Consider the following 25,724-nt stretch of genomic DNA (forward strand, 5'->3'; position numbering starts at 1 on the left):
CACTTTATTCGACAACTTTTGGAGGATTCTGATTTCGTCGAGCGGTTTTGCCGGGTTGTGGTTCTTCCGCAAGATTTTAATATTTGCTTCAGTAGATCCGATATTTCCCATCAAACGCAACGGAAGGTTGCCAGATTTTGCGGATGTTCACTGGGTTTCTTCTCTGTATTTCATAGTTCGATCGGCAGTTTGATCTGGGTGTCCTTTTGTTGCTCATTTCAAGTTATTGTGTATTGGAGTTTTGGATTGAAGGCTGCGACTTCCTTGTAATTGGGTAAAGTTCAGGTGGTTTTTTTCTTCGACTTATTGGTTGATCTGTGCCCCAACCCTGGCCGACACTGTTGGAACTTGCAATTATTAAGAACTTCTGATAGGTCAGCAGAGGCTACTTTCCGAGCTTTAAATTTGGAAATTTGACGTCTAGGAATTGATTCGTGTCCCGAGGGCGTTGTTTGTAGTTCTTCTGAGATAAGGATCAAAATCGAATTTATAGAATAATTTATGTCTTGGACAGAAATATGGCTACGGGTATAGATTTTTCACCTCCCTTCACTCTACTGGAAGGTGGCGGATACAATAAGGAAAATGTATCAGCCACAGATGACGAAAGTTCTGATAACTTTAATAGTTTGAAACAGATGAGCAGTGGGAAACCTCCCAGACACCTCTCAGTAATGCGACATAGTGTGAGCTCCATAAAGCTCCTTGGCCAAACTGATTTAGTGAGTTTAACTATTTTTACATCTTCTCTTTTCTGGAGATACAGATGCAATTCATAGCTTCTTTTTTTTTTTTTTTAATATTATCTGTATAATGTCCTTCCAATTTCATGGGATGGTTTGATGGTTGCCTTGTGCATTCAGATATAGTATACATAAGTCTGGCTCAATGACTTTATGGGCATTAAGCTTTGTTGCTTCCTTTTTCTTTTAATATAAGTAGCATGCAGGTATTAGGAATTTGCAACATCGACACATTGCTTTCAGGACAGCTTAAAGTCGGTGAAAGACTTTTGTAATCCATCAGACTTCTATTTTATTACTTCATTGTCATTGATACTCTACGAATGGAAAATAGCAATATTGTATTACCTGCTTTTAGTTGCAATTATCATAGGAGGGGGGAGGTTGGGGTGTCCAAGCTTGTTTTTCAGAAATATTTATACTTTGTAGTTCTTGTTCTATTGTCGTTGGTACCTTTACTGGTTCCTGTAGGCTGTATCTATTTTTAATTTATAGTTTAATTATATTTATTTTTGTTGTAAAATTTGGGAAAGCTATGAAACATCTACTTACCTGCCTATAAACTCTCCAGAGCTTGGATGCTGAAACTCTTGGGAATAAGTCACCTGATGGAAAAGCAGGATACTTACCTGTCTTTAGATCGGGTAGCTGTTCAGAAAGGGGACCTAAACAGTACATGGAAGACGAGCACATATGCATAGATGATCTTGTTGAACATATCCATGCTTGTGCAGATTTCACTTCTCCTGGAGCTTTCTATGGTGTGAGTATCACTTTTCACCTGGATGACATTTTGACCTGTACGTAGTAACATTGTAGGGGTAATATCCTTTAATGGTTAATGGACAACCAGTGCTGATGCTGATTATTCAACTCCCCACAACTGTAGACCCATATGATTATTTAGAAAGATTTAAATGTTGGTTTCCTGTTATTCTGTTAGTATCAGTGCACATCTAAATTGACCTGCTTGAGAAGAAAAATGGTTAAAATACGTGGCTGAATGAAGAATTTAAAAAGTTTGCATTGGTTCCACAGGACAGATAGGGGCAGGCACACATAATTGTGGTACTGTTTGCTGGGGCTGGCCTGAGTTGGCAAATTGTTTTTTTTTTTTCCCCTCCTCAATGTCACATGCTCAATGCATCAGAATAATAGTCTCTCTCAAGTGACATTTAGTTACCAATAAACCACCACATTTTTCCTGGTTTTGTAATGCTACATTCGCCTTTGTTATGTCAACCACCATATTTTCCTCCTCTTGGATGTTCTCTTTTAACGTTGAATTTGGTGGAATTAATGTGTTGCAGGTATTTGATGGCCATGGGGGTACAGATGCTGCTGCTTTTGTCAGAAAGAACATCCTCAGATTCATAGTCGAGGACTCCTGTTTTCCAATTAGTGTGGAGAAGGCAATTAAGAGTGCTTTTTTGAAAGCTGATTATGCATTTGCTGATGCTAGTTCTCTGGATATCTCCTCTGGCACAACTGCTCTAACTGCTTTCATTTTTGGAAGGTAGATACCTCAAATTATTTTGGAGTTATATGTGTTTGTTTCTGTGTGTATAACAAAGTTCTTCGTAAAGTTTTCTTGGATGCAAAATTATAGCATTAAATTACATATATTATGTGTTTTGAGGATACTACTAGTGGGAAGTATTTGAAGGGTTATATTTCAGGATTTCTCTTTTCCCGTGGGGTTAAAAAAAAAATGGTGATTTTAGTGTCCCCACGTCTCCATGCATCTATAATTGTTGAAAAATTGTATGCATGTATAACTTTTAACAAGCGGCAGTGTGCTGGATTTCTGTTAGCAAGCAGGAGCATTTATTTGCTGTTACCACTTGTTTGGATTAGCCTACTTGATTTTTCGTCAGTGAACCTAATGTTAGCACGTGATCATCATTGGGAAGTTGACCAATTCAGAATTCTTCAGCTATATTTGCTGCTGCTGAATGAAATGTGCATAATTTTACAATACAACATTATTGTTGGGGTCCTTTTTTTTCTCTAGGGTAAAAAAGATGGACTGAGTTGGCAGCTTTTATAGGAGTAATGATGTGTGACGGTTTGAGGAAAATTATTGATGATGTGAGATTCTTACTCTGCTTCAGTTTAGAGAGCAAACAGCTGTAATAATTGTATGAGACAGTAGGAAAGAACAGAATAGAATGAGGAAATTGTAAGGAAAAGAAATATAAGAATGAAAGGTAGAAGGGGTTATTAGAGGAAGAAATTGGATAAGTGAAGATACGTGGGACGAGAAATCAAATCATCCATTGTTAAATATACATTTTTAAGTTTTTCTTTTGCTCAAGCCAAATCAAATCACAGCAGGAAAGTCAACCCAAGTGGTATTATATGAAAATTATGGCGTGATAGGTTTCAAAGATTCCTGGATTAAAGATGTTACATGATTATTTTGTGTCCTCTGATTGGGACTAACATTCATTGTTCAAACACTGAATGCTATCCGTCCAGGATCCGTTTTAAAAGTCAAAAGTGTCTGACATAATTTTACATTTTCAGCGTGTTGTATTCAGAATCATTGTCCAATCATTTCTGACGTCTAATTTCTCTCGTGACAGAACAATGATTATCGCGAATGCTGGGGATTGTCGAGCTGTTCTGGGGAGGAGGGGGAAGGCTATTGAGGTGTCAAAGGACCATAAGCCCAACTGTGCGTCTGAAAAGCTCAGAATTGAGAAGCTGGGTGGGGTGATTTATGATGGGTACCTCAATGGCCAGTTATCTGTTGCACGTGCAATAGGAGATTGGCACATGAAAGGTGCTAAGGGTTCTGCCTGCCCGCTGAGTGCCGAGCCAGAGCTGCAGGAACTGAGTTTGACGGAGGAGGATGAATTTCTAATAATGGGATGCGATGGGCTTTGGGATGTGATGAGCAGTCAGTGTGCTGTTACAATGGCAAGGAAAGAGCTGATGCTACATAATGATCCTGAAAGGTGTTCAAGAGAGCTGGTAAGGGAGGCGCTAAAGCGCAATACATGCGATAATTTAACCGTTATCGTGGTCTGTTTTTCAGCTGATCCACCACCTCGGATAGAAATCCCTCCAACTCGAGTAAGGAGAAGCATATCATTAGAAGGGCTGAATTTGTTGAAAGGTGTACTGGACTGCAATTCTTGATTTTAAACGGGAGAGATGCGAGAGTTGGTGTATATAATAACATTGGTTACGCAGACTGGGCTACGGTTTCTCCACCCGAGCTGCCGATGCCCCTTATCTATTTGGCATTGGATGCTTTAACGAGGAAAATAAAAGAGTCATGTCGGATTCGAATTTTTTATTTTTATTTTTATTTTTATTTTAATCTTTATTATTGTTCTTTTATTTCCTTTTGGTATAATGTGCTTCCAAATTCCGTGCGTGTACAGATTAATGTTGTACCAGTTGGGAACCCAAAAATTCATTTGTTTCCTAATCTCCTCTTTTCTATGAAGTTAGTGAGAATTTTCGGAGCCATTAACTGGTGCAACCAGAATTGTCTTCCGACTATCTTTATTCAGCAATGAAGAATGGTTTTACCCCCAATTTGCAGGGGCTATTTTTGTTCATTTCTGGTTTCCCTTCTTGTGTTTAACTTCTAATTTTTTGGGCTGAAACTGATATTCGACCCAAAGGCACATTGTAAAGATTATCGTATTTTCTCGCCTAAAACCAATTGACAGAAGGAACAAGTCAACATGCAACGATGTGCCGTGAGACACAATTATAAGATAATTTTGAAAAGGTAAATGCACGTATTAATCGCATATTACTGCTGTGCTGCTAATATTACGTTAACGATGAATAATAATAAAATCATAACAAAGCAAATTTATTGATATTAATGCCAAAACATTTTCATCTCTTGCAAAAGATAGAAATTCTCTTTAGGAACCGAAAATATAACCTCAATAACTACAGCGCCAGCAACAAGTGACTTGAGCACACACCAGACTTGTGCTATATCAAAATTTACAGCACGCCGATTGCTTTGGACACATTAGCTTGGTTGTTATATGGATATATACACCCTTCATAAGTTAAAAGCATTATTTTCCCAGGGAACCATAAAGACAAGATTACGATGTCATGCCAAAGGGCTGCATATCGCATGACAATTTCAACGAAGCTTGAAAATTTGATGCCACTATAAGTAACAAGTGAAAATTTGACAGTTACATGGCCATTCCAAGTATCTAGCTTAAGAGTTATGAGCAAAGGGCACTCAGAACACTAACTCGCCAAATCATCTATTTTCACCTAATGTTTCAGCAGAAAATCCCATCAACAATAGACAAATGGCTGGCATGTGAATTACCAGGTTACTAATATCACAACCTTATTATAAATGGTTAGTTCTAGTTTTGGATCATTTAGCTTAATGCATGTTCAGAGTCTGGCTGACTCCTTGGAGAGAAGTCCCATTGATGAAGCCTACCCGAGTTCCTAAGCTTTACTACAAGAACATCAATATCAGGCTTTTAAGTCCGCATAACCCCATCCTCTGAGCCTTCTATCAAAATTATAAATTGAAGGTGCAATCAAACTTTTACTGTTATACAAGAAAATAAGAGCGTAAGCACATAACTCCTGATTTGAAACAAACTAACTGTTGCATGGTTTATGGCTTCTCTTCCCATCCTATCTTTTCATAGTTCTCCATCTGCTTCGTCGTCCTCATCATTCAGATGAACACTGCTGCACACAAACAAGGTGGCAACTATTTATTACGTATTGAAACTACAAGATTTCACAAACCTGCCAAAATGGTCCAGTGACGAAAAGGGAAAGGCAATCTAAATCAGTGGCTATGGTTTTGGTCGATTACTGCTATATAAAGTAGTTTAGGTTTGGTATCATCATTTTAGATGTTCTACAAATTAACAAGTTCTGCCTTGTACATCCACCGATACTTTTTTTCAAATCAATAATTGAAAGAGGAGCAAACCAGTCTTGTTTAGTTATCCCTCATTCCCAGAAACCAAGTGAAGTCTTAAAAACTAAAAAAATGTATTTTTCTGAGATTTGACTAAGAATTCAAATGTTTCTTGAAGAAATATGAAAACTATAGTATGGAAATTACGAGTAAAACAACATAAATTTTAAAAACAAAAAACTAAAAATGAGATTGTTATCAAACAGACCTTAGAAAATTGTTTTGAAGGTGCAATTAAGCAATATAATAATTGCAGTAAATATTAACTTATACCCCTAAACTTTAAAGGTTGTGTCAATCCAAACCTTGAACTAATAATTGTATCATTTTAAACACTGAACTTTCGTAAGCGTATTAATTTATACTTGCCTCCAAATTACATTTGACCATTATCGTGTGAAGCTTATAGTTTGAGTCAATTAAACTCCAAATTTTCAACGACCTCAACTATATCCTTGAGTTCTAAACTCCAAATTTTAATGAGTCAATCAATTTAGACCCTTCATTAATTCTCAAGTGTGTGTAGACTTCTTCAAATGTCGGTTTTATAAAATAGAAGATAAGAGTAAATGCATGGACGATTTCCAAAAGAAGTATAAATCGATTAATTTATGAAAGTTTCAAGGTTTAATTGAAACAATTATAAGTTTCACATGAGATTTTTCCAAACAAAACGTAATGGAGGGGGTAAATTGATACACTTACAAAAATTTGGGTTTAAATTGATACAATTATTAGTTCAAGATTTAAATTGATACCATCTTTAAAGTTTAGGGTATAAATTGATGTTTACCCTAATAATTAAAATTATAATCAGTACGGAACAAACATTTTTATCACAAGATCAACTTAATAGTCAGATTAACATTTGAAATTGATATAAAAGCACTTTTCAGAGGCTTGCAAACAGCATAATAAAAATTACCTCGCCTTGCTGCAATGCCTGCTCAAATCATGGCATAGGACTTTGCTAACATCACCTGCCCTGACAGATCCTTTCTTAATCAACTCTGCTAACTGCAAGTTCATCAATATCAAGAAATTGATTAGATCCGCTTGGAAAGAAAACAGAGAGAGAGAGATTATTCATTTATGAGGCAAAGCATATCAACTTACATCATCTTCTGTTTCCTCTAATAATCTGTTTCGTCAATAAACAACATCAGATAGGAAAAATCATAAATCTACATGAATCAGCTGGAATATTATGATCGCTGAATTATCCACACAAGATTAGTCTCACCTCCCACAATAAGTTGATATATCTTTAGAATAAGCCCGAGCTTCTTGTTTATCTGTAACAACGCAATTAAATGTTGGCATTAAAACAAACAAACAAAGATAATTTCAAATGCAATCGTAGCAAGCTATAAACATCAGTCATTCACAAGGAAGTGAATTTAAATAAATTCAGTCCAGGCCACTTGTGATTCTTGTTACCAGCTTCTTTTTCTTCACTACATTACATATCAAGTGCACGACAGTTAGCTGTCAAACATTCAGTAACTTAAGTAAGAGTTTCAAGTGACAATTTCAATAGCAAACAATAAAATAACAAAAAGAAGAAGAAGAAGAAGAAGAGGTAAAAAAAAATAAAAACAACAAAAGAAACATAGGTTTTGTTGAGTAGGAACTCATTGAAAGACAGACACTTAAATTCGTCACATACTTGTCAAGTTGTCCCAGTTGTCCACCTTGATCCACTGTTGTCCAGTTGAATCTGTCTGCACCAAGAACAGATAAAACAATCATCACACACATACGCCCCCAGACTGTCAGAAATGAACCATTCTTCTAGATTCCGATCCAACTTAGATCAGATGAATAATTTAAAAGAGATGTACCTTCTCAATAGTGTAATCTTGCATCTTTTCACAAAGCCCATCCAGGAGTTCCACAACTCTTAGCTCACTGACCCTGCAGAAATTTAAGTTTACAATTTACAATTATGTTGTTCATTGATTATTTAAAAGCAACCCAATAACAAAAACACGATTAATTGGGAAAATGTAACTGAGAATAATCAAATTTAGTAATCTTACCACGTAAATTGTTCCTAACTACTTACCGCATTAAAATCATCAATTGAACTGTATGTCTGTATCTCAACAATAAAGTAAGATTTCGATATAATTAAAGCAAATAAAATCAGAATTACTATTGACTCTTTATCCGGTAACTACAGTGAACAAAAAAAATTTGCTTCATGTGGTAGCAAAAATCTCTGTTCTGCGTTATTAATATCAAATATTTATTATTGCTTGATTATTTGGAATTTTAACAATACAGATTTCACCTTCTTCAGTTTCAACTGAGCTTTCAAAAGTCAAACTTATTTCATTAAGTTCATAAATTTCAAACATCCTGGATCTTTACAACCCTTTCTAGTTTCTACAAGCTACTTTTTTCATTTTTTGAGGAAACTCTACAAGCCACTTGTCAACCCATATGTAGTAAGTTCCGATATTGGCCCAACATAAATTCCTACTGAACTATTTCAACAGTTCGTCTATCTATTAGCACCACTGCGTGTTGTAAACATAATGATAAGAATGTTCTAAACATGCCAAGGAAAAAAGGACATCCTGAAAATCGGGAGGTTGATGTTTTACCTGTAATCAATCACCTTCCCCTTACGCTGACCTTTAGAATCCAACCGATGTCTCATATCTAAATGATTCCTCGGTTTTTCCTAGTTAAATACGTAATTACTGTTTGGTTATTGAAGCCACTATTACACTTGGACACTACGTAAAACTTACTACAATATGAACTCACGTCAAACAGAAATAAGAATGGGGGGCGGGGGGATGAAATTTTCTATAGAAAGGTACATGTACATCGCCTTACATTGGAAAGTCCATGTTCTATCTCCTCCTGCGAACAATAAATACAGAAGTCAGGTCCTCTTTTGCATATCAATTAGTTAGCATCAACGATGCTAATTACGATTCGGCATCAGTAAGAGAAATTACTTAAATATCAAATAAGAAGATGCAGTTATCCACTAAAGAAAAGATACACATACAACTAAGTGGAAACCAAACTTTAAGACAATGCAACAGAGAAGGGTGACTAGAAAGTTAAAGGCACTCTAAAAACGGTAATTGACAGTGATCGGATTAAGGCAAGCACCACAAAAAATAAGCAGAATGAGGAAAGATTTGAAGATTTGAAGACCAAATGAAGAAAATCAACAAAAAGAATTCAAAGGGGGAGGGATAATTGTTAAGAACGAGAAATTACGGCAACAGCATTGCAAGCGGCGCATTTGTCATCAATGCAACTGACGACGCCGGAGTAGATCACTAATAACAATAGAACCCACGCGTTGGATTTCATCGTCATTTGCGCTTCGTCAAATCCGAGTCCTGAATTTCACCTCTTCAAACGCCTTCAGTGCTTCTTCGTTTGCAAATCTGAAAATTGAAATGTCAACAAAACGAAGCGGAGAAAATGGCGGTCTCCTTGACGAATGAATGGGCCTGGCTCAACAACTGTAGGCCCAAAGTATTTCCCCAGTCCATATTTTCTGAAGCAAAAATAATAATAATAATAATAATAAAAAATAAATAAGGTTAAATTATTTATGTTATACTGAATATACTTTGGTATAAATTTCAATTATATTTCTACATTTTTAAGGGGCATTTGTTTTTTCTGAGATTGTAGATAATCGATACTTAAAATTATAGATGTTCGAAATTATAGATATATGATATCCTTAGATATGTTTAACTGTGTTTTTTTTTTGTAAGATTCTACTCGAAAATGTCTTAAATTACATAATATTCCAAAAATAGTCTTATGACTATTCATTAAATTACATAAAGGTTTAATCAATTAGTATTTATTAGTTTTATATAAAATTGATTAATTGAATTAATTTTATAAAACTAATAAACAAATAAATTAGTTTATTTGTTAAATTAAATTGATTTTAGAATTTTTTTTTTTTTTTTTTGTTAATTTAAATAAAGAGGGTTGAAAGTAGAGTTTTCCAAAATGTTGGAAAATCCCACTTTAGGTGCCAAGTACCGTATTCCCCAAAATCCACTCAATGTTTCATTAATTTCATGAAGTAGGTGTTAGCCTTCATGCAAGCACTTTGAATGCATGGTAAAGACTCTATAAATTGAAGTTTTAGGCTGAAGAAACAGCCATGCATGCTGAGATACTTCCCAATATTTTGCAGACCTTCCTCAAATCCATCTAAATTCAGCTTAATTTAGTGTTTCCACCACACAATCCTTTGCTAGAGTTTAGTAGAGAAGATCTTTGTGGTGGTCTACGTGAAGTTTGAAGCACCAATTCGTGATATTATACTGAAATTGGGGAGGATTCATCAAAGGTAATGTATTACTCAAACCCTCTTATGAAATAGTTTTGAAAAGCATGTTTTAAACTCAAATTAAGTGTAATTAGAGTGCTTATTGATTTTGATTTCTTCCGTTGCATCTTAGTATACTATATCATTTGTAACACTTTACAACAATTGTAATAACTACAAAGCGGGTCATATCCGTAGTGTCACTAGAATAAGCTACCTAACCTTATCTATCTAATACAGATCATTCATATTATTACTTAAACATGATCCACTTATATATCACCACATACATGTTTAAGCTACATCGAATAACCTTGGATCTTAGTTTATTGGTTTTTTATTAATGCAACTAAATGTCAAATAAAATAACACTGATTTTATTAAATAAATAATCTATTTGCACACATAAAGTTTATAAACTACAAGACCACGAGATTTAGAGCATCGAACAATCTCTCACTTGTCCTAAAACTAGTCGGGTGTACAAATACAAACTATAGAAGCTAAGTACAATACACAAACCAATAAACTAGGGCATACACTATACACCTAGTATAATATTCCACTTGCTCTAGACTAGATGAAGCATGTTTGGTAGACCTAGACTCTCCGATGAGCTTCAAACACTTTAGTTGTGAGAGAATTTGTAAATGGATCAGCACATTGTGCTCTGAAGCGATCTTCGTGACGATCACATCCCCTTGATGCACAATCTCTCGGATAAAATGATATTTGCGCTTTATATGCTTCCCACGTTTGTGGCTTCTAGGCTCCCTGTAATTCGCCACAACATCACTATTATCATAATAAAGGGTGATGAGTTTTGACATGTATGTAACAACTTCCAGATCAGTCAAAAACTTCCTAAGCCATATAACCTCCTTGACAGCTTCACAAACCGCTACATACTCTGCTTCCATGGTAGAATCAGCTATGTAACCTTCCTTTGTGCTCCTTCAGACCACAGCTCCTCCGTTAAGACTAAACATTGATCCTGAATTGGATTTTCTAGAATCCTTATCAGTTTGACAATCAGAGAATATATCCTATAAGGATCAAATCCCTAGACCCATACACAAGTATGTAGTCCCTAATTCTCCGAAGATACTAGATGATGGTTTTAACAGCTGTCCAATGATCTAATCCTAGATTAGACTGATATCTTCTGACTATCCCTATTGCATAGCAAATGTCAGGTCTAGTACATAAGATTGTATACATTAGGCTACCAACAGCCGATGCATAGGGGATCCATCTCATTTCCTCAACCTAGAAAGATAATAAACCTCTCTTGGAATTTTGCATAGAATATTTGATAAACATCTTGTACGATGCTTGATATAAGGCTAGCATCTTGTTCTTACAATCCCTGAAGATCTGGATCCCTATAACAAACTGCACCTCTCCCAAATATTTCATTTGGAATTGGGCCACTAACCACTGTTTAACATCTGTCAGTAAACCTACATCATTCCCAATGAGTAGAATATCGTCAACATACAACACTAAGAAAGATGAACTGTTGATGATTTTCTTGTAGACACAAGGTTCATCAACATTCTGGTCAAAGCTATAAGATTTGATCAAAGTATCAAACCTTATATTCCAAGATCAAGAAGCGTGTTTCATTCATAATGGATCAATTAAGTTTGTAAATCATTTGCACTTGACCTTGGGAGATGAATCCCTCTGGCTGTTGCATATAGATGGTTTCCTCAAGATTACCATTCAGAAAGGCAGTTTTGACATCCATTTGCCAAATCTCATATTCATAATATGCAACAATGGACGAGAGTATCCGGATAGACTTTACCATAACTACAAGTAAGAAAGTTTCTTCATAGTCCACTCCCTCAACCTGAGTATAACTATTTACCACCAATCTAGCCTTAAAGGTTTGTACCTCACCATCATACCCTTTTTCCTTTTATAAATCCATTTACAACATATAGGTGTGACCCAATGAAGTTGATCTACAAGATCCCAGACTTAATTGAAGTACATAAACTCCATTTCGAGATTCATAACTTTGACCCATTCATTTTTGTCCACATCATTCATTACCTGTTTATAGGACAATGGATCCTCAACGTCACTATTTAATATGACGATTAAGATTTCTGTTAAATCCATATAACGAATAGATGAGTTTGCAACCCTCCCACTCCATTAAGGTTCCCTCAACGGTTGAGGTGGATGTGTTCGACTAGATGAACCTACATCAACTCTTCTTATTGATGTACTAGCTTCTTCAACAACTCTTATTGAAGTTTCAATAGTTTCATTGGAAGACTCACTTAATACAATTTTACAGCGAGCCATATGCTCCATGATGTGGTCCTCTTCTAAAAACATAGCATTTTTCAATACAAATATTTTATTATCTTTAGGATCATAGAAGTAACCACCCCGCGTTTCCTTGGAATAGCCTACAAATAGGAATAATTTTGAATGAGATTCCAATTTCTCAAGATTTGCCTCAAGCATGTATGTTAGGCAACCTCAGATCCTGAAGTGGTGTAAACTACGTTTATGGCCATTCCATAATTTCAAATATGCTCCAAAAACAAAGTTCAAAATGTAAACTACACTCTGTACTACATAACCCCAAAACGAATTAGGTAAATAAGTATAACTCATCCTAAACCGAATCATGTCTAACAATATTCTGTTTCTCCTTTCTGATACATTATTTTGCTAAGGTATACCAGGTGCTGAGAGTCGGGATGCAATTTCATGTTCTATCAAATAGTCCTGAAATTTTAAATATATATACTTTTCCACCTCGATCGGTTCGAAGTGCCTTAATTGTTTTACCTAATGAATTCTCAACTTCAACCTTGTACTCCTTGAACTTTTCAAGGGCTTCAGACTTATGTTACATTAGGTACAAATATCCATATCTAGAATAATCATCTATGAAACAGATGAAATATTCAAACCCTCCTTCTACCTTAACATTCATAGGACCACAGAGGTCTGAATGTACAAGTTCCAAGGGTTCTTTGGCTCTATGACCTTTTCCAATAAAAGGTCTTCTAGTCATTTTTCCTTCAAGACATGACTCACATACCGATAAAAAAATTTCTTCTAAGTCGCTTAGAAGTCCATTCATAACCGACCTCTCAATCCTATTGAGATTTATGTGGTCTAATCTTAGGTGCCAAAGATGGGCATTTTTCTTTAAGAAATCATTTGTCTTTTATGTTGAGTTGTTGCGGTTCTGAAAATTTCAGTATTAAGAAGTGCCTTAGATGCTAACGATCTTAGCATATAAAGATTGCTTTCTAAGTTTGCATAACATATTTGAACACCATTCTTGTAAACAAACACTTTATTTACACTAAAGTTAAGAGAGTGGTTTTGTTCAAGCAAACATTTTTATAGAAATCAAGTTCCTTTTTAAATCAGGGACAACATATACATTATCCAATAATAAATATGATTTCTATAAAAGCAATCTGAGGGTTCCCACTGCCACTATTGAGATGGCGTGCTCTATTCCAACCCATAGTTTTATCTCACCAGTCCTGAGCTACTGCCAGAAACTAATTCCCTGGAAAGAAGAACAAATATGATTAGTGGCGCTTGAATTAATTATCCAAGCAGAATCATCATTCTCCACTAAATAGGTTTCTAGAACTAGTAAAACATTTTTACCTTATTTGGCCTTCTTCTTTTCTGCCAAGTACTTAGGACAGATTCGTTTTCAGTGTCCCTCATTGTTGCAACGGAAGCAAATTTCTTTGCCAATCTTGGCATTCCTGCCCCTCTAGGTTGCAGTAGGGTTAACTTTATTCCCATGACCCCCCTTCTTCTTTTTCTACTTTGTGGTGCTGAAAGAAGATGATACAGACTCAATTCCAGAGGTCGAAGCTCTGTAGAACTTTTTTGAGGAAGTTGCAACATTTGCCTCTCCCTTGTGCTCCTTGATTTTCATTAAAGATTAGTAAGTCTGTAATTCATTAAACAGAGTGGTTCGGTTGTAGGTTAGCTTGTTCATTCATTACTAGGAATTGCAGGAAACTCTCTGGCAAAGTTTCCAGAATAAAGTTAACCTGATTGGCCTCATCGATGACGACCCCATTCCTTTAAGCCACGTTAAAATAGACCATCATGTTGAAAACGTGTTCTCTGAAAGATGTCACTTCTTTCATCCGAGCATTAAAAATGTAATTAAGAGCATCATGTTTGTGAAAGGAAAACCAATAAAGGTTTTCGCAATGGAATGCGAGGATTGATCTCAATTTCGTATTTCACAGAATTTACAAAGATTACAAAAGGAACAAATTATGCATCAAAGAGTCTAATTTTACAGCATGCTTATACAGAAGAAGGGAAGAAAAAAAAATACTAACCTTTGAAGAATAATTCTTCAAGATTACCCTTGAACGTATCACGATCTCTTCTTCCAATTGGGACACCATCACAAACGAAACCTCTTGTATTCTCTAGAGTTGAGAATTGGAAGGAATTGTGGGCTCTGCCTTTGATTTGGAAGAGGGAATAAGAGGATTTTTTAGAGAACCTTTCTCTGTGATTTTTCTGCAGAGAACTCTTTGCACTGAGAAAATTGTGGATAAGATGAACTCCCACCACACCCTCATCCAACTGCACGTATATATATATATAATAACTACTTTATCATATACATATATACACTATATGTTATATCAAATATAGCACATAGTCTATAGTTTTATATTGTATCAAATACAACATAACCTATAGTTTTATTTTCTCTCAATAATACATGGTATTGAATACAAATCACATTTATACTAATTTCACTTATATGAATCTCATCCATATAAGTTGAATTATATTCAAATTCCTCTCATATTATCTTATATCATAATGTATCAAATACATTATATTAATTATATCACATATATAATTAATTTAATTAATTATATCATATATAATTAATTTTCTCAATTAATTTGAACACTTCAAATTAATTCAAAATTAATTCTCAATTAAATCCCTGTTGAGCTACAGAGAGGACCTTATAGACCTGTACAGTGCAACTTCAATGGTACTTGGATAATTAATTAAACTTTTTAATTAAATTACCCAACTTCCATTAACTGTCGGTCATTCTACTAAAGATCGAGAGATGCACTCTTCGCACTACAGATATATTTTTGTGTCCATTGGATATAACCAATCAACAGTACGATGACCCTTCATAAATTGCTCGTAAGTATAGCTAGGCCAAAGTTACCGTTTTACCCCTGTAGTTACATCTAACTCCTTAAGTACCACTGATTCCTCTAATGAACAATAAGTTATAGTCCAACTATGACCAAGTCCCTCTCGGGCCAGGAAAAGGTGTAGCCACTATGTTCAAGCCTTAGAATTAGCCCTTAAGAAAGAAATTTATCTACTTACCCCGACATTGAGGAATGAGTGAATTCCGTCTTGTGTAGTTGTGTTCCCAGCTCCCCAATCAGACGAATCCCCAAAATGGTAGGCTTATTGAGTTGGCAATCTGACCACTCTCACCCATACAAATCAAAGGACCGCCTTCATGAGCAGGAGTTCATAACTAACTCAAGATTTAGGTCATGTCACCTATGGTCATCCGAGTGAAATGTAAGTCTTTATTATTAACAGTGTTATATAATGAGACTAATCATTTCGTGGTTCGGTCTTATACAAAGTCTTTGGATAGGATACCCTCGCTCACATGTCTGCACATGAATGATCAAGATCATATCATTTGTAGCACTTTACAACACTTGTAACACCTACAAAGCAGATCGTATCCGTAATGTCACCAGGATAAGACACTCAACCTTATCCATCTACTACAGACCGTTTAGGTTATTATTTAAACAAGATTCATCTGTATGTCTCTACATACTTGTTTAAATTACATAAAATAACCTAGGATCTTTAGTTTATTGGATTTAGTGTATGCTTATAAAATAACAATAATTTTATTAATAACAACTTGTTTATACAATGTTTACAAACTACGAGAATACAAGAGATTTAGGACACCAATCCCAACAATCTCCCACTTGTTCTAAAGCTTAGGGAGCCTAATGTACAATACAAATAAAGTACAAAAATACAATAAATTAGGGCATACACTATACCTCAGTTACATCTCCTACTTGCCCTATACAATATGCCGCATATCCCGTAAACCCAGACTTTCTAGATGACCCTTGAACACTTTAGTTGCGAGAGCCTTTGTAAACGGATTAACAATGTATGCTTTGAAGCAATCTTTATGACAGTCCCGTCACCTCGATGGACAATGTCCCCAATCAAGTGATATTTCTGCTCTATGTGCTTGGCTCTTCGGTGAATCCTAGGTTCTTTAGAATTTGCCACAACACTACTGCTATCACAATAAAGTGTAATGGGAAAAGACATATTTAGAACAACTTTCAAATCAGTAAGAAAATTCTTAAGCCAAACAACCTCTTTAGCAGCTACGTATTCCGCTTCCATAGTGGAATCTACGATACATCCTTGCTTGATGCTTGGCCATACTATAGCTCCTCCATTTAGAGTAAACACTGACCCTGATGTGGATTTTTGAGAATCCCGATCAATCTGAAAGTCAGAGTCTATGTATCTTGTAAGGATCAAATCCTTATCTCCATATACAAGCATATAGTCCCTCGTTCTCCGAAGGTACTTGAGGATCGTTTTGAATGTTGTCTAGTGATCTAATCCTAGATTGGACTGATATCGACTGACAATCCATACTGTATAACAAATGTTAGGTCTAGTACATAACATTGCATACATAAGGCTGCTAACAGCCGATGCATAGGGTATTTGTCTCATTTCCTCAACCTCTTGAGGAGTCTTAGGACACTATTCATTAGACAATATAATTTCATGCCTGAAAGGTAATAAACCCTTCTTAGAATTATGCATCGAATATTTGAAAAGCATCTTGTCAGTATACGATGCCTGAGACAAGACCAACCTTTTGTTCTTACGATCCCTGACAATCTGGATCCCTAGAATAAATTGCGCCTCTCCCAAATCTTTCATTTGGAATTGGGCAACCAACCATTTCTTTACATCAGTCAGAAAAACCTACGTTATTCCCAATGAGTAGGATATCATCCACATACAACACGAGGAAAGCTACTGAGTTGTTGATGATTTTCTTGTAAACACAAGGCTCATCAACATTATGATCAAAGCCATAAGATTTGATCGCGGTATCAAATTTTATATTTCAAGATCGAGATGCTTGTTTTAGTCCATGAATGGACCTATTAAGCTTGAAAACTTTTTGCTCTTGATCTTGCTCAATGAATCCTTCTGGTCGATTCATGTAGATGGCTATTCAGGATTACCATTCAAAAAGGCGACGTCCATTTTCCATATTTCATAGTTATAATATGTGGTTATGGACAAGAGAATCCTGATAGACTTTAACATGACAATAGGTGAGAAAGTTTATTCATAGTCCACTCCTTCAACCTGGGTATAACCCTTTGCCACAAGTTTAGCGTTAAAGGTCTATACCTTTCTATCTACACCTATTTTCCTCTTATAAATCTATTTACAACCGATAGGTTTTACCCCATCAGGTTAATCTACAAGCTTCCAGACAGAATTGAAGTACATGGACTCAATTTTTTAATTCATGGTTTTAATCCATTCATCCTTGTCAACATCTTCCATTGCTTGTTTTTAAGACAATGGATCCTCAACTCCATCATCAGTTATGATGTTTTGGGCTTCTGTTAATCCCATGTAACATACAGATGGGTTCATAACTCTCCCACTATATTGAGGTAATCTCAACTCTTGAGATTGATGACGAGATGAATTGACATCAACAACTCTTGTTGATGAATAACACCTTCAACTCTTGTAGAAGTCTCAGTAGATTCATTAGAAATTTTACTTAAAATTTTTTTTCTTATGGCTTATGATCTCTCATGTGGTCTTCTTCTAAGAAGGTAACATTTGTCGATACAAATACTTTATTTTCACTTGGATCATAGAAGTATCTACCTCTCATTTCCTTGGGGTAACCTACAAATAGGCACATTTTTTAACGAGGTTCCAACATTTTGGGGTTTGCCATTAGCACATTAGCTGGACATCCCTAAATTCCGAAGTGACATAAACTACCTTTACAACCTCTTCATAACTCAAAAGGTTTTTTAGAAACACTCTTTGAGGGAACTTTGTTCAAAATATAAACTGCAGTCTCTACTGCATGTCCCCAAAACGAGTCAGGAAGAGCATAGCTCATCGTAGATCGAACCATGCCCAACATGGTTTTGTTTCTCCTTTCCGATACACCATTCTGTTGAGGTGTACCAAGGGCTAAGAGTTAGGACGTGATTCTATGTTCTATCATATAGTTTTGGAATCTTAAGTCTATATACTCTCCACCACAATCAGATTACAATGCTTTTATCTTTTTACCTAACAAGTTTTCAACTTTAGTCTTGTACTCCTTGAACTTTTCAAGAGCTTTAGACTTATGTTGCATTAGGTATAAATATCCAAATCTAGAACAATCATCTATGAAAGAGATGAAATATTCATACGCTCTTTGGGTTCATACATTCATCAGACTACAGAGGTCTGAATGTATAAGCTCCAAGGTTTCTTTGGCTCTATAACCTTTTCCAGTAAAAGGTCGTTTTGTCATTTTGCCTTCAAGACATGACTCACATACAGGTAAAGATTTTTCTTCTAAACCATTTAGAAGTCCACTTTTTACCAATTTCTCAATCCTATTGATATTGATGTAACCTAATCTTAGATGCCAAAGATGGGTATTTTCTTTAGAGAAACCTTTCGTCTTTTTACAATTGTTGCCATTTTGAACATTTCAGTATTTAGCATGGCTTTTGTAACTAACTACCTTAGTACATATAAGTTATTTTTCATTGAACAAAAACCTAATTCCATTCCATTCTTGAAAATAAACACTTTATTTTCAGTGAAGGATAAGGAAGACTTTTGTTCAATTAGACAGGAAACAGAAATTAAGTTCCTCTTGATATGAGGAACTGCATGCATATCATCTAATACATATATCGTTTCTTGTCTAAAAATAACTTAAGCCTACCTACAACAATAACTGAAATGGCCTCACTAGTACCGACTCTAAGAGTCATCTCCTATTTGCTAATTGTTTCCAAGAATTAAATCCTTGATGGGAAGAACATACCTGGTTAATAGCTCCTGAATCAATTATCCAGGTAGAATAATCATTCTTTACTAAGCACGTGTCCAAGACAAATAAATCAAATTTATTTTCTTCGGAGTTCTTTCTTTTCTGGAGAGTAGTAGGATTAGCTCCACAACCTAAATCATAAACTTCAAGTTTCATCTCAAAGGACAATCCTTGTTGATTAACTTTATCAGAGTTAACAAATATTGTTTTCTCTATTTGTCCCTTGACATTCAATATGGATTGGAGTTTATCTTGAGAGCTGACATTACTGGTGCCATTGTCATGAACCCCGTTTTTCTTGAATTGTGAGAACTTTTGCTCATACAATTCTTGCATTGAGCATGATCTCACGTGCAGTGACTATGCTTTCAAAACTTTTGGCTAATGCATCAGGTATGCTTGCCAAAATGTGAACTCGAGCCTTAGAATTAGCCTTTGTCTACATTTCATATGCATCACGAACATTTCGTGTTGCATCAGGGGTTAGAACTTGAGGACAATCCTCAGTCACAACAATGTGGAGGTCGTTTACCAGCAAAATATGTTTTAAGTGATTCTTTCTACGTCATGTAAGTAAAATCGGTCAAATTAGAAAAGGCAACTAACGAAAAACTACTGTTTTAAATTTTTGCTGAAAGTAAACAAATTGATCTACATTAGATTTTAGCATAACTCTAAAACATCCACTCAGGTTTGGCAAAATCTAAATGAAGCCCAATTACATCTAATTTTGCAATGACGCTTCGGTGATTTAGAAAAAAAGCCACCAAAGGGTAGTTAGTTGTCCCTTCATTGAATTGAGACACTCTCAACCAATCATTACACCAAAATAACTCTTATTTCTATAACAATCAATCATCATTTATTTGGTCAAGAAATCATTAACTTGCTTAATAATTTTCCGTAAGTGTAACCCTTGATTTTAGACCCTAAAATTCCATCCCAATGAGCCAATCGAAGGGAAAATCGATTGGAGCAAAAAATAAAGTGATCCTATCAATTTCTAGAGTTTGCTTTGATATTGACCTATTGCTCAAATCATCCGAAGGGGGATGCTCCCAGGGCGCCTCAAGGCCATGCAAGAAGGTCTCACGGTGCAAACCAATGAAGGAGATCGTAGGACATGTTGACACACATCCCTCCTCTACTTACTAAAAATACTCTTTCCATTCACCTTGATATTGACTCATAAAAACACCATTCGAAGGGGGACGCTCCTAGGGCGCCTCAAGGCCAAGCATGAGTCTTACGATGTGAATATTAAGGGAGAAACGTGAGTGAAAAAATTGACGTATCATATACATTTTTTTTCTCCCACTGAGTATTTTAATGACCTAGGGTTTAATTAACTTAGGAACAATATGGCTAATTATTTTTACTAAATAATTGTTTAAGGTTTGCCCAAAGTAATGCTTACTTTGGAAAGCTAAACAATTTTTTTTATTATTTTTCGTTAAACGCTTTAACAAACTTTAATCAACAATTGCATGCTTGTAGCAAATCTATCTAATTCACCTCTCCAGGTCAGTTCTGAAGTAGGGGTGTTCTATTTCCACCAACTTAAATACCCCAGCCTAGACATAACTAGCCTTAGACAAAAGGTCCCTTATAGATACGTTTGCTATGAATTTAATCTTTTATTGAAACCAAATTAATCCTATTAAATTGATTAAAAAGATTAAACTAATTTCTAATCTCATTAGAAATTTGTGATCTTAGGTCTATGTGAATCAAATTCTAAAACTATTTTTAAAAATGATTTTAACTAAGTTTGCATTCAATTCTGAATTATTGATTTTAGTTTCTAATTTCATTTATTTATAACTATTATAAAATAAATGAAACAAATTAAAACATACATTGCATCGTATGACATACTTTACAAAAATTATAACATTTATAAGATTAACTAAAGTAATGTCGTGCATCATTCAATTCTCATTTCATTACTAACATACATAACACTTATATATAAAAGTAACTAAATAAATAACATACAACACATGCATACATTCAAATTATGTATTATAACTATTATAATATAAATGATGCACAACTATATTATTTATGCATGCAAACATATAGTATAACACTTATATTATATGATGCATGAGCATGCTATAAAATTAAAACATGCAACTATATATTATAACTTTTATAATATAAATGATGCATGAATAATGCATAACCTATGGTGGGGATTTAATATATGACATACTATAATGACATATATTAAATACAATAAACCATACATCATATGCATAATTTGAATAAAGCAAATATGGACAAGGATTAGACTCCTAAAAAATATTAATTAAATTAATATAATATTTATATTAATTTAATTAATCCAAAAACTACCTATTACATTAATAAATAGTACAACTGGTTTGAAACAAGTGAACGGGTCTTGAAATAGCTCGAATCGGACCACCCACCAACCGAATCGGCCACGAACCGCTCGAACCAAGTGAACCACACCCGAACTAACTCCAAACCGAACCAAGGCACATGCAAATCGGAGATTTTCTCCGGTCGGAGCTTCGTGACACTACGGAGAAAATTCTTCGTTCGCCGCTTGTAGCGTCGCGACGCTAACAAAACGCGACACACTGTACAGTTACCTACTATACAACTTTGATTTTCTTCGAATCGGCATTCGATTTGAGCCCCGTTTTGCCAGAAAAATGCCGGGAATGTTGGGTTTTATGTCCTAAAACTCATGGTTTGTAAATAATAGAACTTATTCTGAAAATTCAATAAGTTGTTATTCAATATATTGTTTTTTCGAAATCCAATAAACTTAAGTCCCTTGACTATTACATGAGTACTTGAACTTTATGTGGAGACATACAAGTGGATCAGGTTGAAGTAAATAGTCAAAATGATCTATAGTATATAAATAAGATTGGGTGCCTTATTCTGGTAACACTATTGGATGTGACCTACTATGTAATTGTTACAAAGAGTTGTAAAGTGCTACAAACGAAATGATCCTAATTCGTTCATGTTGGGACATGAGGAGTGGGGTGTCCTATGTAAATGAGTTTTGTACAAGATCGAACCACGAAACTAGTCACTCTTACTTTATACGCTCTTTACTGTTTAAGTTTGACTATTTCAAAGCGATGACCTAGGTAACTTGACCTTAATCCTGAGCTAACTATGAACTCCTGTTTGTTTGGGATTATCCTTTGATCTACAAACGGTGAGAGTAGACCAACTATCTCTGCTCAATAAGCCTCCCATTTTGGGGATAAGATCAGATGAATAGCTGGGAACATAGGGTGCAAGATGAAATTCGCTCCTACCCGATTAGGGTTAGTAGAGAGGTTGTTTCCTTCAAGTGCTGATTCTAGGTCTTGAACAAGAAGCCTCACCCTCTAATTGGCCTGAGAGGGATTCAATTTTTTTATTGGATCACAAATCAATTGTTCATTAGGGGATCAATTAAACTTAAGGAACAAGAGGTAATTTCGGGGGTAAAACAGAGATTCGACCCAGCCGTTATTATGAACAACCTGTGAAGGGTTAACTTACTAATCATGGTTATATTGAGTAGACATAATATATCTATAGTGAGGGGAGTTCAACCATGGGCTTTAGTGGAATCACCCATTAGTTAACGAATGAGGGTTAGATCGGTCTAATGAGTTTAGCCGATTAATCTCGGATCGTTAGAGCCCATGATCTGTAGGTCCGCGAGGTCCTCCTACTAGCTCGTAAATGGATTAGCTCTAGAGTAGCATGATAAGTTAATTTGAAGTTTTCAAATTAGAATTAAATGAAATTGGAGAAATAATATTTAAATATAATTTAAATATTTGAAGATGAAATTGTGTAAATTAATTTAATATTTGATATTAAATTAATTAGAATTATATAAATTGTTTAAATAATTATTTATAAGAAAATTAATTTTGTAAAATTAATAATATTTTCAATTTTATTAAAAGAATTGATTTATGAAATCAATATTTGAAAATTTGAAAAAGAAGAAAATACACATAATGAAAAAATTGGATTTCTCCATTACTTCTTCAAGTAGCTCATTAACAACCCACTTCTTCAAACTTCATTAACTCCAAGCATGAGGTGCATCTCACGCAGCAAATTTTTTTGCATGATGGTCTTCAATATATTGAAGAGATTGGAGTGATTTTGAAGTAATGCAACCGATCAAATTTTTGAAAAAAAATCAAGAAAAGAAAGGTGTTCTTTATTTAGGTTGCAGCTGTGAGCTTGTCTCTGAATTCCCTTAATTCAGGCTTATTTTAAGTCTCACAACTCAATCTAGAGAACCAAGAGGATAGTAAGAAAGATCTTGAGATGGTCTACAACAAGATTCAAAGAAGATTAGCAGCTAGTTTCAAGCTTTGAGGAAGTTCTGCAAAGATATGTCTTGAAACCCATTTATTTCTACTAAAGTATGCTTTCATTTCTGCCAAAATTAATGAATTAGAGTGCTTATGGATTCTGGTTACTTCCGCTGCATGAGGGTACGTTCCATCAACTGGTATCAAAGCATCCAATAAGCATTCAATTCAATTTAATTTTGGTATGGTGGGTATTTATATGAGTTATATGAAGCTGCTCTACTGATATGATTCTTTGAGTTTTGGCTTTAAATTTCTCTTTATTTTCTCAATTAAATTTGTAATTGGCTCTTGCTTGATGAGCTGATATGTGTTCCCAAGAGTCTGTAATTGATTTAGATTCATTAGAGTTGAAATTAAGTTGTAAATCGAAGAAACAAGCGAAGAGGTCGAGTTGCAGATTCCAGAAAATCAGCCTCTGTTCATATCGTCGTTGAGCCATAGTAGCTAAACGATTATTTAGCTTCATGCATTAAACGATGTGAAGAAAAACTAAGCAATCGTGTAACTTTGGGTGTTGATCGTTGAGGTGTTGTGCACTAGACGATCGTGTACCTGTGGGATCTAAACGATGCTTTGTATTGCTATACGATGGCACTACACGATCGTGTAGCTTCGGGTGGGAGCTAGGCGTTGTAGTGAGATGCTAAGCGATAGCACTACACGATCGCTTACCTATGTGCGGCAATTGGGCGATGCATCAATTGCTATACGATAGCACTAAGCGATCACTTATCTTGAGCACGTGCTAAACGATCAAGACCAAGCATTAGATGATGGCGCTAAGCGATCGTGTAGTAATTGTCCGTGCTAAACGATGGATTTGTGCAATAGTGTTGGACACTAAGCGATTGTGTAGCATCATCTGGCACTAGATGATGACACTATGCGATAGAAGGCAGACACTAAATGATCGTATACCTTGATCAGGAGCTATGCGATAGTTGCTAAACGATCACACAAACACTAAATGATCAGGCAAATGCATGACGATGGTCGTCATTGCTAAACGTTGAGACTTAGCAAGATGTTGATCGAGAGCGAGAGCTGCCGGTTCGACTGGTTCTCTTGGGGTCTAGTCCGGTTTAGCCTCAAATGGTTTTTGGCTGGTCTGGTTCAGACTTGGCTGGTTCGGTTTAGACATTTTGGGTCCGGTTCAAGCTACTTGAGTTCGTTTTGGAGCGGTTGGAGCGATCCGGAAGCAGTTTAGAAACTGTTTTGTAATAATTAGGTTTTGTTTGCTTGTTTATGCCAAAACTAAAGCTATATCAGTTAGTGTTTAATTATTTATGCATGTGATGTATGTTATAATTAAATAAATCTTGTATGTGCATACAACATGCCATGTAGATTTAAAATCCCACCATAGGAAGCATGTTACATGCATTGAAAATATGTTATAAAATGTTATGATATATAGTATGCATGTTAGGGTTTCTTTTATTTAATATAATACTTGTATTAAATATTGAATGCCTTTATTTTTGTCATGGATGTTTAGCATGTCTAAAATTTTGTAAGTTGTTATAAATTGGGTTAGACGTTTAAAATTCATAATAAAGAACAGATGCATGCTTACTTAGGTTAACCACTTGTTTTAATAGTTAAAATAGGTCGTTAAACTTGTAAAACTAGGGTTACAAACTCAATCGGTATATAATCCTGTCGAAGGCTGGGGGTACTTAAGTTGACGGTCTACAGAACACCTCCTACCTGGGGATTATAGCCAAATAATTGAGCGTTGGTAACCAATTTTATGAGCATACGTGAGCGATGTGAGGTAATAAAAACGGTTTATCACCTAGACATTGTAGGTTTAAAATCTATTTATAAGTGTTATACTTGGATAAACCACCTAGACTTAGGATTGTTTTTATTAGCTAAAAAGAACCTAAGTATAAATTTACCCAAACATTTAGAACACTTCAATAGGAGAATAAAAGTTATTAGCACTCACGTCCTCAAGAGTTCACACCGTGAGATCCATGCACGACTTCTTGTCGATTTTACCTCGACTGCTCTATTCGGAAAGTGTTTGCATGGGTCAATAACAAGGTGAATGGGGGAAGTCGTTTATAGTAAGTTGGTGAAGGAAATGTGTCAACATTGTCCTACGGTCTCCTCCATTAGTCTGAATCGTGAGATTCCAATG

The 25,724-nt window shown here is 35.2% G+C and overlaps 2 protein-coding genes across 5 annotated transcripts; one reads left to right on the forward strand and one right to left on the reverse strand.

Annotated features, from left to right (window-relative positions):
- Positions 1-6: 6 nt before the first annotated feature.
- LOC120086133 (probable protein phosphatase 2C 27) lies at positions 7-4,226 on the forward strand. Its single transcript, XM_039042597.1, has 4 exons — positions 7-722; positions 1,315-1,506; positions 2,054-2,259; positions 3,332-4,226. The coding sequence occupies exons 1-4, from the start codon at positions 519-521 to the stop codon at positions 3,888-3,890; spliced, it is 1,161 nt and encodes a 386-aa protein (XP_038898525.1). The 5' UTR covers positions 7-518; the 3' UTR covers positions 3,891-4,226.
- A 649-nt stretch (positions 4,227-4,875) lies between these two features.
- Positions 4,876-9,111, reverse strand: LOC120085172 (protein canopy-1). 4 transcript variants are annotated; one of them, XM_039041060.1, is made up of 10 exons: positions 8,932-9,111; positions 8,536-8,562; positions 8,298-8,377; positions 7,530-7,602; positions 7,355-7,409; positions 6,929-6,980; positions 6,802-6,826; positions 6,611-6,702; positions 5,360-5,444; positions 4,876-5,262 (listed from the first exon to the last, which is right to left on the reverse strand). In XM_039041060.1, the coding sequence occupies exons 1-9, from the start codon at positions 9,031-9,033 to the stop codon at positions 5,399-5,401; spliced, it is 552 nt and encodes a 183-aa protein (XP_038896988.1). In that variant the 5' UTR covers positions 9,034-9,111; the 3' UTR covers positions 4,876-5,262; positions 5,360-5,398. The 4 variants fall into 4 exon arrangements, with proteins under 4 accessions (XP_038896988.1, XP_038896986.1, XP_038896987.1 ...); XM_039041058.1 differs by having other exon boundaries at positions 5,360-5,447; XM_039041059.1 differs by having other exon boundaries at positions 4,876-5,444.
- Between the last annotated feature and the right edge of the window lie 16,613 nt (positions 9,112-25,724).

The sequence above is a fragment of the Benincasa hispida genome, chromosome 9, assembly GCF_009727055.1.
Source record: "Benincasa hispida cultivar B227 chromosome 9, ASM972705v1, whole genome shotgun sequence".
In the NCBI taxonomy this organism is placed as follows: Eukaryota; Viridiplantae; Streptophyta; class Magnoliopsida; order Cucurbitales; family Cucurbitaceae; genus Benincasa; species Benincasa hispida.